The 15374-nt window shown below is 37.3% G+C and overlaps 1 protein-coding gene across 1 annotated transcript in view; it reads right to left on the minus strand.

The window, feature by feature from the left end:
* The window catches only part of LOC114651175 (von Willebrand factor A domain-containing protein 3B-like), a 257875-nt gene that overhangs the window by 84133 nt on the left and 158368 nt on the right, over positions 1–15374 (minus strand). The window contains exons 25-26 of the mRNA XM_028801128.2: positions 12947–13071; positions 2322–2459 (exon numbers count right to left, since the gene is read on the minus strand). Coding sequence (XP_028656961.1) covers positions 2322–2459; positions 12947–13071 — 263 coding nt within the window. The remainder of the gene's footprint in view (positions 1–2321; positions 2460–12946; positions 13072–15374) is intronic.

The following is a 15374-nucleotide window of genomic DNA, read 5'->3' on the forward strand; positions in this document are numbered from 1 at the left end:
ACAACTCTGGCATGTGAAATAAGTTTTTATTCAGGTGTGAGACAAACGAGGGAGCTACTAGTCATGATTATAACGTAATATGGTCATTGGTTTTCGTACAGTTTTTGCACTTTAAGTTTTCAGATACAAGAGTTCACTTTCCATAAATCAATAGTCCTAGGGTGTTGTGCCGTGTTAGCCATTATGGATGTGGTGAGAAGTCAAGTAAAATGACACCTTTTACTGGCTAACTAGAAAGATTACAATATGCCAGCTTTCAAGGCAGCTCAGGCCCCTTCTTCAGGCAAGATGTAATCATGAGTTGCCTCGAAAGCTTGCATATTGCAATCTTTTTAGTTAGCCAATAAAAGATGTCATTTTGCTTGACTTCTCACCACAACAATCAATAAATATTTGTTTAATGAGCTCTACAAAGGTACCACAATACATTTCAAAAGTGTCAAATTTAAAAATTGTCATTACTTTTGATAATGTTCCTTCAAGGAGACATGAGTTATCTAAAATTCTTTAGTATAATTCAAGTTTGAAGATTAAGGTCATCTATTAGCTCAGGGTACAGTTTAGGTTTGGATTGAACATATGTAAGCTGAGTCACTATAAGCTCTATTATACTGTTAGTCTAAAGTATGCACATTTTTGTTAACAGGAGGTAAGAATCAGTTTACTTCAAATATATAAGGCAGTGCTACTACCATAGTTCATGTATGGTTTCAAAAGCTGTTTCTAAGTTATATAAGCATCCCACACTGTTGGCTCCCATTTATGATGTTAGAAGCATGAGCTAAAGCAGCTGATTTTGGAAGCATAATTTTTAGTTTTACGCACTTTGGATAACAGAAAAGAGATTTACAACATCAGTAAAAGACCTAATTAGAATAGGAAGAGAGGAGAGGGAGAGGCAAAATAGAGATGAAGAAAGAGAGATATAAGAAAAGAGAAGAAGGAGAATGTAAATCCAAGAATGTTTGGAGTTACTGCTGACACTTCAAGCAATGCTAGAAATGAGCCACCTGGGAAAACTAAACATCTAGCAGTACCAGGTGGAATGGTGTTCACACTTTATTTTGTTTTTGTTTATGGCACTTTCTATATAAATAATACTTATAGATTAAAACTTATTAAATCCTGTGAGCTGAGAACCAAGTTCCCTTCTCAGCTAAGTCAATTGGGCTGAGGGAAAGAGCACACTCCCAATAGGAAGGCCACAGTGATAGTCATATCTGGGTAAAGTCTGGAGGAACTACTGACAGAAGGCAGTGGGCCATAGTCCTGGATGCAAGTGTATTGCAACTACAAACTTTGTATCTCCAAACAGTGTGCAACAATTGAACATTATAGTGTGGGTCCACATTAAAAAGAATCTGTGCATTTGATAAAGGGGATTTGTTTTAAGGAGAGTTGTCCCCAAAAGCCTTTCCATTACAAAACACTCATCTTCAGGGAAACATGAACACTGACACGTACAGCCTGAAAATAAGTTGGACGTGAGGATCGTGCCAGCAGCACATAACACACTACCACTGACCATGACTTATTCAGGATCTACTACTTGTACACTAAAGGTATCAAGTTATTTACATTTAAAAAGCTTCCTCATGACTCTGCTCAGGATAAACGGCTTAAAAATATGGATGGATGGATGGATGGAAAACTACAGCACATATACATAGCTGCTTCTGCACAGGTGGCAACAAGTCGTAAAATGGTGTGTAATTTTAACAAGTACACCTAATATGAAGGAAATAATTGGGAGACTAAAGGTGACAAAGGTCCAAAAAATAGCACACAAAAAACAAAACATAACTTGCCTTCTTCAGTTATTCTATCTGTTTACTAGATGGAGAAGCCTAAACATCTCAGAAATCACCAAGTACTCTTATTTTCTATTTTTTGTCACTCTCCAGTTTTACTTCCATTTTCCCCTTTTACTACCATGATGTTGCCTTTGCTGCTTTCAGTGATGAAGCACTAAAGTATTAAAGAGGAGCTCTTTATGAATAAGACTGCTAAATACAACTACTACAAATACAAAATAAGGTTAATATAGGTTCTACTTTCTGCATCAAAACTTCAAAAATCAAAACATTTTTGTTTTAGAACACCAATCTTTCTTTTCTGCTTTGCTCTTGTTAACAATGAAAAGTCTACAGTTTTCAAATGTCATTTTCTTAAAAATGTAATTATCTTTTGAATTTAGGTGAGTTGAACATCTGCCATTTGCCCTTGAATTGTGGAGAAGAAAAATATTACCAATTTGCTACAACTGTATTCCACACAGTATAATTCAACCTACTGACAGTACTAATGTACTTTTGACTTACTTTTTTGTTGTTATATTTCAGAACAGTGTAGAATTTGTAGGACATATCAGTTCTGACAGGAGTTGCTATGACAACAGCAGGCACATAGCAGTCACCCCCATCTTCAGCTTTAGTTCGCACGAATACAAAATCTCCAATCTGTAACAAAGCAAGGGCAGAGGTAATGTATTTCTAAACTTTCTTATTGTACATATAATTGGCATGCAGAATACACTGACCAACTTGTAACTCCGTCTCCTTGGTATACATATTGCAAATACACTAATCTAAATGTGCCAAGGGCTTCATGACTAACTGAATGAAAATTATTATTACCTCAATAGCTGCTATCTATTCATATATATGTAAGATTCCATTGTCATGAGATACAGATATCAAATCTGTATAAAATCATTTGTACTACAGTACTAAAGCTGATTCTTATTGATTTACAGAAGTTGTTTTATTCTACATCAGGACCAACATTCATATTCATGGTTAAGTGTAGGCATAAAACTACATTACTAAAGTGCATCACAGAGAAAATGACATTTAACAATAACAAATTATTAACTTTTTCTTTGGTTATTACATTTCCACATTTCTCCAGACCTGACAAACATAGTATTTTTTAGTATCTTTAGGTGCATCTAAAATTGTCATTGTCATATTTGTCTTTTAGTCTATCCATATGAAAGAACTTGGCTCCAAGTGAATTGATTTCATTTAAATTTTGGTTCGCCTCTTATTCAAGGAAAGCAGTAATGTATATGTTGTTGATATTTCACAAACTATTTAGAAAGAATTGGCGAATTTTCAAAATAGCCATCCTAAAACAGAGAAACACTTTGTGTGACCTCAAATATTGATTCATTTACTAGTTCAAATATACCTTTATAGAAGTTATTTCAGCTTGGAAAATACTGTATATCCTCTTATATCCTGACAGTAAAGTAAAAATCCTCAGTACAAGTTACCAACAACAACAACGACATTTATTTATATAGCACATTTTCATACAAGTGATGTAGCTCAAAGTGCTTTACATGATGAAGAAAGAGAAAAAAGACAAAATAAATAAGAAAATAGAATTAGGGAACACTAATTAACATAGAATAAAAGTAAGGTCCGATGGCCAGGGAGGACAGAGAATACAAAAAAAAAACTCTAGACAGCTGGAGAAAAAAAATAAAATCTGCAGGGGTTCCAGGCCACGAGACCACCCAGCCCCCTCTATGCAATGAAGATTCAAGGTTATATCCAAAAACATAAGATTCCTGTAGTAGGGAGTGTGACGGGGACCCAGCCAGGACGCCTCTGCTGCATATATTCCAGGGGAACAACCATGGGCAACTCAATACCTCTCCCGGGATGCTTGGTGGCAGCCTCCCTGGCCGACGGTGATTCCCCAACCTCCCGCAGGGCTCCATGGGAGATGGGAGTCCTCCACAGTCTGGTTGGGAGCTGGGGTGGCCACTAGGGGGTGCTGCCTGGATTACACAGCCCGGCTGGACAAATCTTCAGCCCCACCCGGAAGTGCAATTGGGACCAGGTGGTCAAGCACCTGGAATACTTCCGGTTGGACTATAAAAGGGGCCAGCCACCACCACTCAGTGGCCAGAATCGGGAGTAAGAGGACGAGGTTGCCAAGGAGGAGTGGTGGTGCAAAATGGGAGTGTTGTGGTGCTTTGAAAGTGCTTGTTGGGACTGTGTATTGCCTGTGGGGTTCACAGGGAAGATGTGCCCCACAGGTGAAGAAAATAAAAGTCTCTGTGTTTTTTACATGTACCTCTGTGTCAGTCTGTGCCGGGTTTGGCTCTATATAGCGTCTAATTCACAGGAGTTATTATCTTTTGTACCATTAGCGACAGGCAGCCTTGTTAACAGCAGAAAACCTCAAAATGGCGGCACTCATGAAAATAGTGGTGTCCTGACTAGAAACGGACAGGTGAATTATTTACTGATGGATAAAAATGAAACTAAAACAAATAAAAATAAATTTAGCTATCAAATCCTAATGAGAGACAAGAATCAAAGTTGAAAAAAACAGGCAAGAGGTCAAACCAAATGAAACGTTCCGAGAAGCACTATAACAAAAGTATTTCTTTTAGGATGTTTAAATCCATAGAATGGATAACAAAAGCAACTCCCATCTGACCTTTAACCTGTCACACTGATTACCCACGGGTCAAGACCCTTAAAGTCACACCCCTATTAACGCGGAAGGCAGCGCCAATGATGACTATCAAAATGATGGCGATAGAAGGACCTAAAAAATAGTGTTCAAGACGTTAGAAAATCAAAAATGAATTCACAGAAACCCTAATCATGACATATACCCTCCACCCCTGTCAGCAACATGTCCTTTGGACGCATCCATCATGTTTCCAGGGGAACCTGTTATGAAACCAGGTCAACAGGCATGGTGCACAAAGGGCATCAAACCGGACCCAGATGGGATCCTTGGGACAACAGCCCTTCTTAAGCACTAAATATTCCATCATAGACTTGCAACTTCTAGAATTCACAAGATATTGTACTTCGTATTCCTCTGAATCATCCAGGAAAATAGCTAGGGGCGGAGGAACTGGAAGTGTAATACGGACAACAATGAATTGGTCGGAACTGAGAAACATGAAAGATGGAATGGATTTTAAAGTGCACTGGTAGAGGCAAACAGTACGATACTGGTCCCACCCGACATCCAATGACATTCGGACCAATAAATCTGAGAGCCAATTTGCATGACGGTACCCTGAGGTAAATGTTCTCGGTGGACAACCATGTTCTCTGTCCCACTTTCAAAATAGGGGCCATTCTTTGCTTCCTGTCCGCAAAAACATTTCATTAATAATCCAGTCTTTTTTATATTCATTTGAACTACCTTCCATTTTATATGAAGATTGTTAATATAGTCCTTTACACATGGAATAACAGGAGTCAGGGAGGATGATTCAGACAGAGAGGGACGAAATTAATGCTGACATTCACAAGGTGACATACTTAATGCAGAGTGAGCCAGGATATTTCTAGAGAATTCCGCTATGTGCAATAAATCAACCCAGTTGTCCTGCTTTGCATTTAAAGTACAGCAAAGGAACTTTTCCAGGTCTTGGTTTACTCTTTCAGTGTGACCATTAGTCTCTGGATGGTACCCTGACGTCAAGTGTGCCTTGTACCCAAACCTCTCACAAAAGGGTTTTCAAAAGCTTGAAATGACTGGATGGATGATGGAGAGACATAGTACTTGCTGTAAAAAGACATCTGCTAATAACTTTGCTGATTCCAGCCCTTTTAATGGAATGAAATTAGCACCTTTTCAAAATCCATCCACAACAACTAGAATAGTGGTGTAGCCTGTTGAGAGAGGCAGATCTCTTATAAAGTCTAGGGAAGTATGTTACCAAGGACACAAAGGCACAGGAAATGGTTGGAGCAAGTCAATGGGTAGTCCTGATTTATTCTAGGATCTACAGCATGTTTCACAGGCTGTTATATATTTTTTAACATATGTAGTTAAAACGCTCCACCCGAAGGTTGTTTTATTAGAATCTTCATCTGGAGCCACCCCAGAATGGCAAAATATTGCCAACTGATGGCACAAATCCAGTACCTCACCCCTAAGTTTAGCAGGCACTAATAAATTCCCAGTTATTCCCAACTTTTTCAAGGGTGTTTCCCTGACCTTGGGCACTGCTGACCCTATTCATTATATCCTCTGCATCCAGTATTGTGAGCATACCAATAATCCTTTCCTCAGTTATAATAGGGTTGGGGTCCTTAATGTATTCATCACACTCGTAAATATGAGAAAAGGTATCTGTTTTGCTGTGTTTACTGCCGCAGTGATACATTATAGTGAAGTGAAACTGGCTGAAGAACAAAGCCATCCTAGCTTGGCAAGCACTTCATCTATCTGATGATTTCAGATACATAAGATTTTTGTGATCTGTGTCAGTAACAAAGGGATATTTGGCTCCTTCTAAGCAATGATACCACTCCTCCAGAGCCAGTTTAACTGCCAACAGTTCATGGTTTCCTATGTCATAATTCATCTCAGTCTGATTTAATTATTTATAATAAAAAGCACACTTATGAATTACCCCTGATTGGGACATCTTTGAGACAGTATTGTGCCTACCATGACAATGGATTCATCCAATTCTACAATAACGGGCAATTCTGTATTTTGATGATGAAGGATGCGAGCTGTAGTAAATATCTGCTTTATAATATCAAATGCTTTGTTGTTTGTTTGTTTTTTGTCAGTAAAATTTTTTTTATGGATTATCAGAGTCAATGAGATTATAAAGGCAATAACAAAATTTTAGGGCTTAATGAATCATCTGTAATAATTAGCAAAACCCACGAATGACTGACAATGAATGACTGACAATTTCAGGTGACTGTCATTCAAAAACTGCCCTGACTTTAGTCTTATCCATGGCCAGTCCAACATGTGAAATTTCATGTCCTAAAAATAAAAATCATCCCTTATGGAACTCACATTTCTCAAGTTTAACAAATAAATTGCTTTGTCATAGTCTTTTTAAGTACCTCTTTGACAGGATTCAGATGGGTAGTGAAATCTTTGGAGTCATTTTTTACTAATGTACTAATATGCAGATTCGCAAGAGGTCTCTAAAAATATTATTAGCTAATTTAAAAGGCATTACTCTGTATTCATAATCTCTATTCACACTATTAAAAGCAGTTTTCCATTCACCCCCCTCCCGGATTTGAATGAGATTACACACATTTCATAAATCCAATTTAATAAACACAGTGGAACCCATAACCTAATTTAGAAAGCGCTGTGGTAGCGCGACTGCTTCACAGTAAAGAGTTCATGGGTAGTGAGAAAAGCGCTATATAAATGATTAATTATTATTATTAATTGATGAGATACATGTTAAAAGATTTTCTTTTTAGGGTGATTTTATTCCATTCTCTATAATCATTGCATGGGTGAAGACTCCCATCCTCCTTTTCGAAGCCAGCTCCTATAGGACTATTGGACAGGGTTATAAAACCATGTTTCAGATTTTCAGTTATATGCTGTTCCATCACTTCCTTTCCTGGACTTGATAGAGCGTAAACTTTTCTTTTAGGTAAAGGAGCCCCAAGCATTAAAACTATAGTGCAATTGTAATATTCCCCGTGAGGTGGTAACACTAGGGTTTGTATTTACATATACTGAATATTTAGGGGGCATGACTGAGACTTTATTGCACACCACTAGCTTTAGCAAAGATTTTAAACAGTTCTCCAAGCTGTATGAACTCCACTGGAGTTATTTCTTTTTCATTCCAATTAATAAATACTCGTGTTTGTGCAGCCAGGGGTACCCTAGAATTATTTGTGACAGGGAAGGCTGTATAACAAAAAAAAAAAACACTGCTTTCTTCAGGAATCTTACCCAATTTGACTGAGAGTGGAGGAGAGGCAACCTCTTAATATCCTCAGCCAATGGCCAATCCACAGAAAAAAAAACTCGTGATTTATACTTGAGAGACACAGGGGTGATATGAAGACGCTCAACCATAAAGGAGCTAATAAAGTTTTTGGCAGCCCCAGAGTCAATCACAGCATTAGTCTCTGTGTGATTCACGAAACAACAAACAACAAATAGGGTTTGACTACAAGATCCCATCCTACCAACCCTGATGTAGAGTGAGTGTTTTAATTTTCCTGAAGCTTGGAGTATTTAGACTTTATGTGTCTTGCTTCACCACGGTAAAAACAAAGGCACTCTTTTATTTTAGCACTATTCTTCTTTACTCGCTGTCATTGTTTTGTCTTAAATTCATTAGGATGATTGATTGGTCCTCTCTTCTGCCTCCGCTCCAGATTTGTTTGGTTAATCTGGTGCCCACATTTGGAGCCACCACTATAACTTTCAAAGCACGGTCCTTCCTTAAAGACTAGAATCAGTGCCACATCCACCAAACTGGCTTCTGTTGCCACCATTCTGAACTCAACTATATATTCATTTATAGACATTGAACCCTGACAACAACTTAATACTACTTTGGGACAAACTGGTACATCAAAAAGTAAACTCATGTATAAATAACTGTAGAGCACTAATTGCTTGTATCATACATGATGGATACCTACTGAAGAGTCTTTTTATCTATAGCAAGGAGATAATAAACAAAATATGTGTAATCATTGGGATATGTCTTAGGTTGTGCCTGGAATACCACATGGCACTAGTTAAGGAATTCCCTACATTCATTTAAATCCCCTGAATAATGAATGGGATGCGGAATCTGAGGCACGTTGTTGTAACTGCAACTTGCTACATGGCCCAGGTCAGACAAAGCATTAATCGCGAGCATGAGGTCATTTACTGCCCCAGCCAGTTGTTCTACCAGAGCCTGGAATTCTCTAACTTCATCACTTTACTTAGAGCCTGGTATCTGTGAAAGCTGTTTTAGTTAAGTGTATATGGGCTCAGATTTGAACTACCTGATATTGCAAAATAATATTTAACAAACTATTTTATAAACTATACTGATACATATACTAACAACATTCAATTATCATTGTTACATTTTCAATATGACAAATTTCTAAAAATACTAGGGGGCGCTGCCCCCTGCTCGCTCCCCTTGCCCAACCCCGGGTTTGGTTAACCAGATACTGTATACAATTTAAAGAGATTGTTATTTTCATGGGAATTGTTACATATGCAATATATTCACTTTTACTTTAAAACTTTAGTAAAAATGATATTTGAAATTAACTTTTCTTCAAGATCATATTGAATTTTGATTCCATGTTTGGACTTACATTGTGATAACACAACGTATAACTGCCTGTGAGTGAATATCGTTTCTTTCTCTCTAATAAATAAAACAACTTTTTTGAATGTTTGTCCATGCTCTTTCTTCTTCGTTTAGTCGTTGACATGTCATCTAGAACGTATAAAATTATTGTCCTGATAAAATTTATAAGAGCTGAGAGTGCAGGACATGTGTCTGCCAAAAGCATTCACACGACTGAGGTTAGATGACCGTGGGCTTGTTTAAAAATAGTTGCAAGTAGGGCATGACTTGAAAGAATCTCATGTTAAAAGTCTCCGTCTCACGGGAATCATACCGGGCTAATGTTTTTGGATTCTTTTAATTCTCGCTGGCAACATGAATTAGACAATCTACAAGTCTCCGACTTAAAGTTTAAATCCGAACAATATATTCAATCTCTTTTTGCTGTCCCGTTATTTCACAGAGTAATAATTTCCATTTGTACCCGCTAATGTGATCTTTCCTGTCCCTTTTTGAGACTGTTGAATTTCGTACTTCCATTATTTCTAAACTGCTCTGCATGTATACCACGCCAACATTCTCACGGGACGTATAGGTGTCTCTCTGAGAAAATCACGTCTCGTCCCCTTCCAAGATTTTTTTTTATTATAGAGAGATTTGATAAACAAAAATGATATCTATCCTTGAAGAAAAAAGTACAAATTAAAAATGTTCTAACTTCTAAAAAAGTTAACAGAGTCCTAGAACACACCTGGAAGTTATGCCATGCGTTTTTTAATTTTTGTCATGGATAACTGCAAATATTCACATACTCTAGCAGTCAGAATTTTGGAATCATCCAGAAATGTACATGTTTTAATAAAAGTTAATACTTTTTTTATCAGTCTACTATTAAAATAATTTCAAAATATAGCCATAAATTACTAATGTTGCAAAACACCATTTTCAGCAGAAATGTCCCAATGTTAAACTGTTTCAGCTCATTAATTTAATCATGTTCAAATGCTAATTGGTTATTAGAGAAACTTTTAAAACCTGTTATTCTGTTCAATAAAGCAACTACATTTCTTCCTTTGGGTTGCAAGATACTAGCATTTCTAAAGTTCAATTCTGAGTTCAAAACTGGCCAAAGAAAAAGAGCTTTCTCAAGAAACACATCAGTCTATTGTTATTTTGTGACCTGAAGGTTATTGTGTATGGCAAATTGCCATAACACTGAATATTTCATTGAAATATGTCCACTACTGTTTTAAGAGAAGTGGGTAAATTGGATCTAAACAGGACAGAAGAAGATGCACAAGACCCAGATGTACAACTGCACAAGAGGATAAGGACATAAAAGCCTGTAGTCTGAGAAACAGACGCCTTACATGTCCTTGGTTGGCTGCTTCCTTGAATAGTACACACAAAATACAGTGTCATCTACGACAGTGATACGGTTTGAATATTTATAGATACAAATCCACAAAAGGAGAAAATGAATCACATATCTTAAAATAGTCTTTTATTTCTGAGCTTTCAACACCTGTCAGGTATCATCATCAAACGATAATGATTAGAGTTACAGGAATCAAATTCAACATATACTAAATGAGGAATTTGGGGTGTATGATGTCAAGAGCAAGAAATCTGCAGAGACACAGAATGCAGTATACAGTATACCATGCAGTAAATGCCAAGCTGTATATGTGGGACAAATATCTAAAACACTTGCAACACATATGTGTGATAAAGGCACTCACTATATAGCGCCCGACCCGGCACAAACTCACTCAGAGGCACGTGTAAAAACACACAAGACTTTTATTTTCTTCAGCTGGAGGGCACGTCTTCCCCGTGAACCCCCCAGCCACAACACAGTCCCAAAAGCACTTAATATAAACCACACAACTCTCCACCTTGGCACCACCACTCCTCCCAGGCAACCTCGTCCTCTTCCTCTTGATTCTGGCCCTTTTTATAGCCCACCCGTAAGTGCTCCAGGCGGGGCTGTAGAGGTGTCCACGTTGGCTCCGGGATCCATGCAGCACCCCCTGGCGGCCACCCCAGATCCCCATAGGGTTGTGGAGAACTCCATCTCCCATGGAACCCTGCGGGAAACTGAGGCACCATCGTCAACCAGGGAGGCTGCCACCAAGCATCCCGGGGAAGGTACTGAGGAGCCCATGGATGCTCCCCCAAAACATAAGTAGAAGGGGCGTCACAACAGGAACATCGCAGTGCCGTCAGAAGGAAAGACCCACGGTCACTGATTTACAAACATACTGTATAAGTTCAACTAGGCACAACAATAACTGGGACATGGTACAAGGAAGACTCAGTGCTTATACGAAGAGTGCCAGAGAGCTGGCTGAAACATGGCTATCAAATGAAAACGCCATTAACAGTCACTTGGTCTTGAATCCAGCATATGCAGGCTTAAAAAGGAGAGTATCTATCTATCTATCTATCTATCTATCTATCTATCTATCTATCTATCTATCTATCTATCTATCTATCTATCTATCTATCTATCTATCTATCTATCTATCTATCTATCTATCTTATGTAAGTTGCACTCTGTATATTCTGTTTATTATTTAAAACATACAAGCATGAACTTCATTCTACTATATACACATAACAGAAAACTTGCACTTGTTTGTTAGAGAATTACCAAATATAATTTATTTTCACCAGTTTTTATTATAGAGATAATGACTTTTACTATTCACAGAATAATACAGAATTATAATACAAAATATAACATAATCTGTTTTCAGTTGTAACTAGTGGAGTTTTAGTTTGTTTTTTTCGTTTGGAAATACTGCTGCTGAATCAAGGTCAGTGGCAGATCAGTTCAGGGCATATTAATGGTTCTTTGTGCACTAGCGGCCAGTTAGATCTGATTGTCTATTAATTGGGGGTAGTTAGCATTGTAGCATTAAGGAGCTGTGGAAAACCGTGTCCTACTCGAACAGACTCATTGAATTAAACCAGTTAAGTCTCAAGTGGAGGAGACTGTGTGAGGACCTAATTCAGGTATTCAAAATCCTCAAAGGCGTTGATAAAGTAGATCCAGTAACATTTTTGCAGTTTAAGGATGAATCACATACTGGAGGACATCAGTGGAAATTAAGGGGAAGTACATTTAAGACTGAAACCAGAAAGAACTTCTTTACACAAAGAGTTGTGGGACTCTGGAACAAACTACTGAGATGTTAAGTTGAAGCAGAAACCTTGACAGCCTTTAAGAAAAATCTGGATGAGATATTGGGGGAGCTTAGCTATTAGCTAAACAAACAGGCTTGATAGACTGAATGGTCTCCTCTTGTGTGTCAGATTTCTTATGTTCATTGTATATTTGTTGGGTAAAGGTATTCAATAATGATGGTACAGCTTAAACTCTGGTCTCTGCATGACACAGTGATAAAATAACAAAATTGTGACTTTAAAACATACACAATAATTATTGTATTTTTACTAGCTTTAAGTTTTACTCTGTTGGCCATGCTCTCTTTCTCAGGGGTGGGGGTTGATTTGTTTTCAATCCTATTTTTTGTAAAAATTGATCTATTTGTATGGAATAATTACAATAAAATCAATAAAATTAAAAAAAAACCATGCACAATAATTAGTCTCCTTTGGACTGGCAAAAGGTCAATAATCTAAAAACCCGCCATCAACAGATCATCAGATCATTATTAGTTCACAGTATACAGAGGATGTATAATTTGTAGTTTTCCTTTAAGTAAACTAGTATTAAATGAAAGACAAAGGTGTCCAGGTAAAAATACCGCCACACAGATATACCATGTGATAACAATAAACTACTACATATAGTTAAAAATAGTAAGTGATAATTATATTTGTAAAAAATTGAAAAGAGCTTACTTTCAGCGTAGGGCATGGTACTGCGCCTCCAACAGACATTACAAAGTCTAGGGGTATAATCTGTACGTCCCCACGTTTAAACTCCACAATGGCCCTTTTCGAATGGATACACTTTGCCACAGTACCTAAAATAAATTGAAAGCAATTAATTTTAAGGTTTTTTTTTCAGCCTTACACTACAAAAATGCTACTCACACAAATAATTTTCAAAACTACACATTAAATGGTTATTTCTACAATTTAGCACCCTGCTTATCTACAATATTTTATTAAAACTAAAATTTAAAACAGCTCCCCTGTGCCAAGCATGGCTGGCACTTGTCTTGACTCTAATATGTATGTATATTTATAAGAATGTATGCATGTACATTTCTAAACAAAATATGTTACATAAGATAATGTTAAACAAATATTTCCAATGCAGTCTAAAGTCAGATTGTTTAGACCACATTTGCATAGGGTTTCCTCAAGTGTCACACAGATAAACCAAGTAAACTTAGAATTTCCCCAAAATATTACCAACTCTAAAGTACACTATCATATTGAGACTGAGCAGAATGGTAAATGCTTACTGTGACCACCTTGAAGAGTTCCCAAAATCAGCAAAAACTCAACAGTATGATAAAAAAGTTTTACAAATGCAGGTGTTCTTTAAAGCATACAACATGTTAAAAATGGCATTGTAACTCAAGACACCTGTTAGCGGCTATTGTAATAAATATAAATCTACATTAGTGTTATATGGTAATAAGCAAAAAAAAATTAATGCAAAAGCTTAACACAGTCCAATGTAATTAAGACATGTGATAGTTAGCCTGAACTAATAATTATATTTACAACGTTGAATCAGAAAGCAATGACAATTTGAAAGTTATGTAGTAACTGCAACGGATAGAAGCTGGCGCTGTAGAACACATTTGTGATGGCTTATAGGTAGTGCAAACGTGCAGAGCACAGTTCTCTGCCATTACTGAAACCCACTGAAACTCACTGAAGGATGTTGGCTTGTGTAGATCAGTAAGCTGTTTGGGTCTCCATCTAGCACAAACGTTACAGTACATCCAGTCATCATGCACTATGGCATGTGCACATCCATATCCAATATCCAAATGTGCAGCAACAGCGGACAATGTAATCCATCAGTCTTCTCTGACGAAGGCATTTGCCATGTCAGTATCTGTTTGTGTGCACAATGTTGATGGTCGACCTGATCAAGCTTCGTCAGTTATAATTATTCTTCCTGCTCTAAATCTTTCTGTCCATTCATAAATGTTTGGTAGACGCATTGTTCAACAATGGTGGAATCACACAGCTGAGTGTCTCTGTTCATTTGACCTTGACTTCAACTAGACTAATGGCAGAGTGCTGTGCTGTGTGTGTTCAAACTACCCATAAGCCATCGCAACTGTGATGTATTCTATCAGCTTTTATCCATTGTGGTTAACATATAATTTTCAAATTGCCTTTACTCTTTGATTTACCCTCATACCAACAATGGAGCTAATGGGCCAGCACAAGTTTTGAATTTATTTTAACAGTAGTAAGGGAAGTTTCTGTCAGTATGCTCGGAGTTCTAAGATACAAGGGGGCAGAGTGGAGTTCCAATGCAGTATGATTTAACCTATAAGGTATGATATGGCTGTCCATTTGTACCTAGATTGAGGTCCCAGAGTGCATCCCCATATCCTTTAAGCAATGTCAGGGACCTTGGAAGTTATTTTCATGGTTTACACAGAAGTGGCTCATGGCCTGGGGTTAAAGCTCTTTCCAGCTAGGCATTTGAACAAAGTTAGAAAAAAGGTATTCTATTGCAACTGAACGGATGATTTAAATGTCTCTTTATGTGGTGCTGGTGATGCCCATGTTACCTCAATAGTGATGTACAGTACAATAATAAATTGATGAAGGACCCTCACATTTATCACCAAAGAGTCCTTCTGTTAAGAGTGGTACTAATTTTAACTTTTCTGATTTTGCCTTATTCTTGAGTGACTGTAGTACATTCATGTAATAACCAGAAATTTAAAGATTTACTCCAGCAAGGTGACATTTTTAACCTGAAGGATATTTTCATTTTTCTTTCTCATTTTTATCTCTACCCTTATAACTATAACTTTCACCTTTAACTGTAACTATATACTTTTTACAGTTGTTGTTCTTTAGGTGTTATGTTGGTTATAGTATACAAGTTATATAAGAGAGAGTGAAATAGATATAAATAGAAATATACTAAATTGTTCTCTCTCTGGATGCCTTATGAATACCATAGCTAACATGACATCTCCTTTTCTGAATGCACTTTCTGTAAACTTTGATAGCTGAAGAAGCAAAAGGAACATGGACCACTGTTGACATTCAGCAAGGTTTGCCTCAGCAAAGTGTCAACAAGTGGACTGAGAAGTTCATGAATTACCACAAGAATGTCACC

The sequence above is a fragment of the Erpetoichthys calabaricus genome, chromosome 4 (genome assembly GCF_900747795.2).
Source record: "Erpetoichthys calabaricus chromosome 4, fErpCal1.3, whole genome shotgun sequence".
Lineage (NCBI taxonomy): Eukaryota > Metazoa > Chordata > Cladistia > Polypteriformes > Polypteridae > Erpetoichthys > Erpetoichthys calabaricus.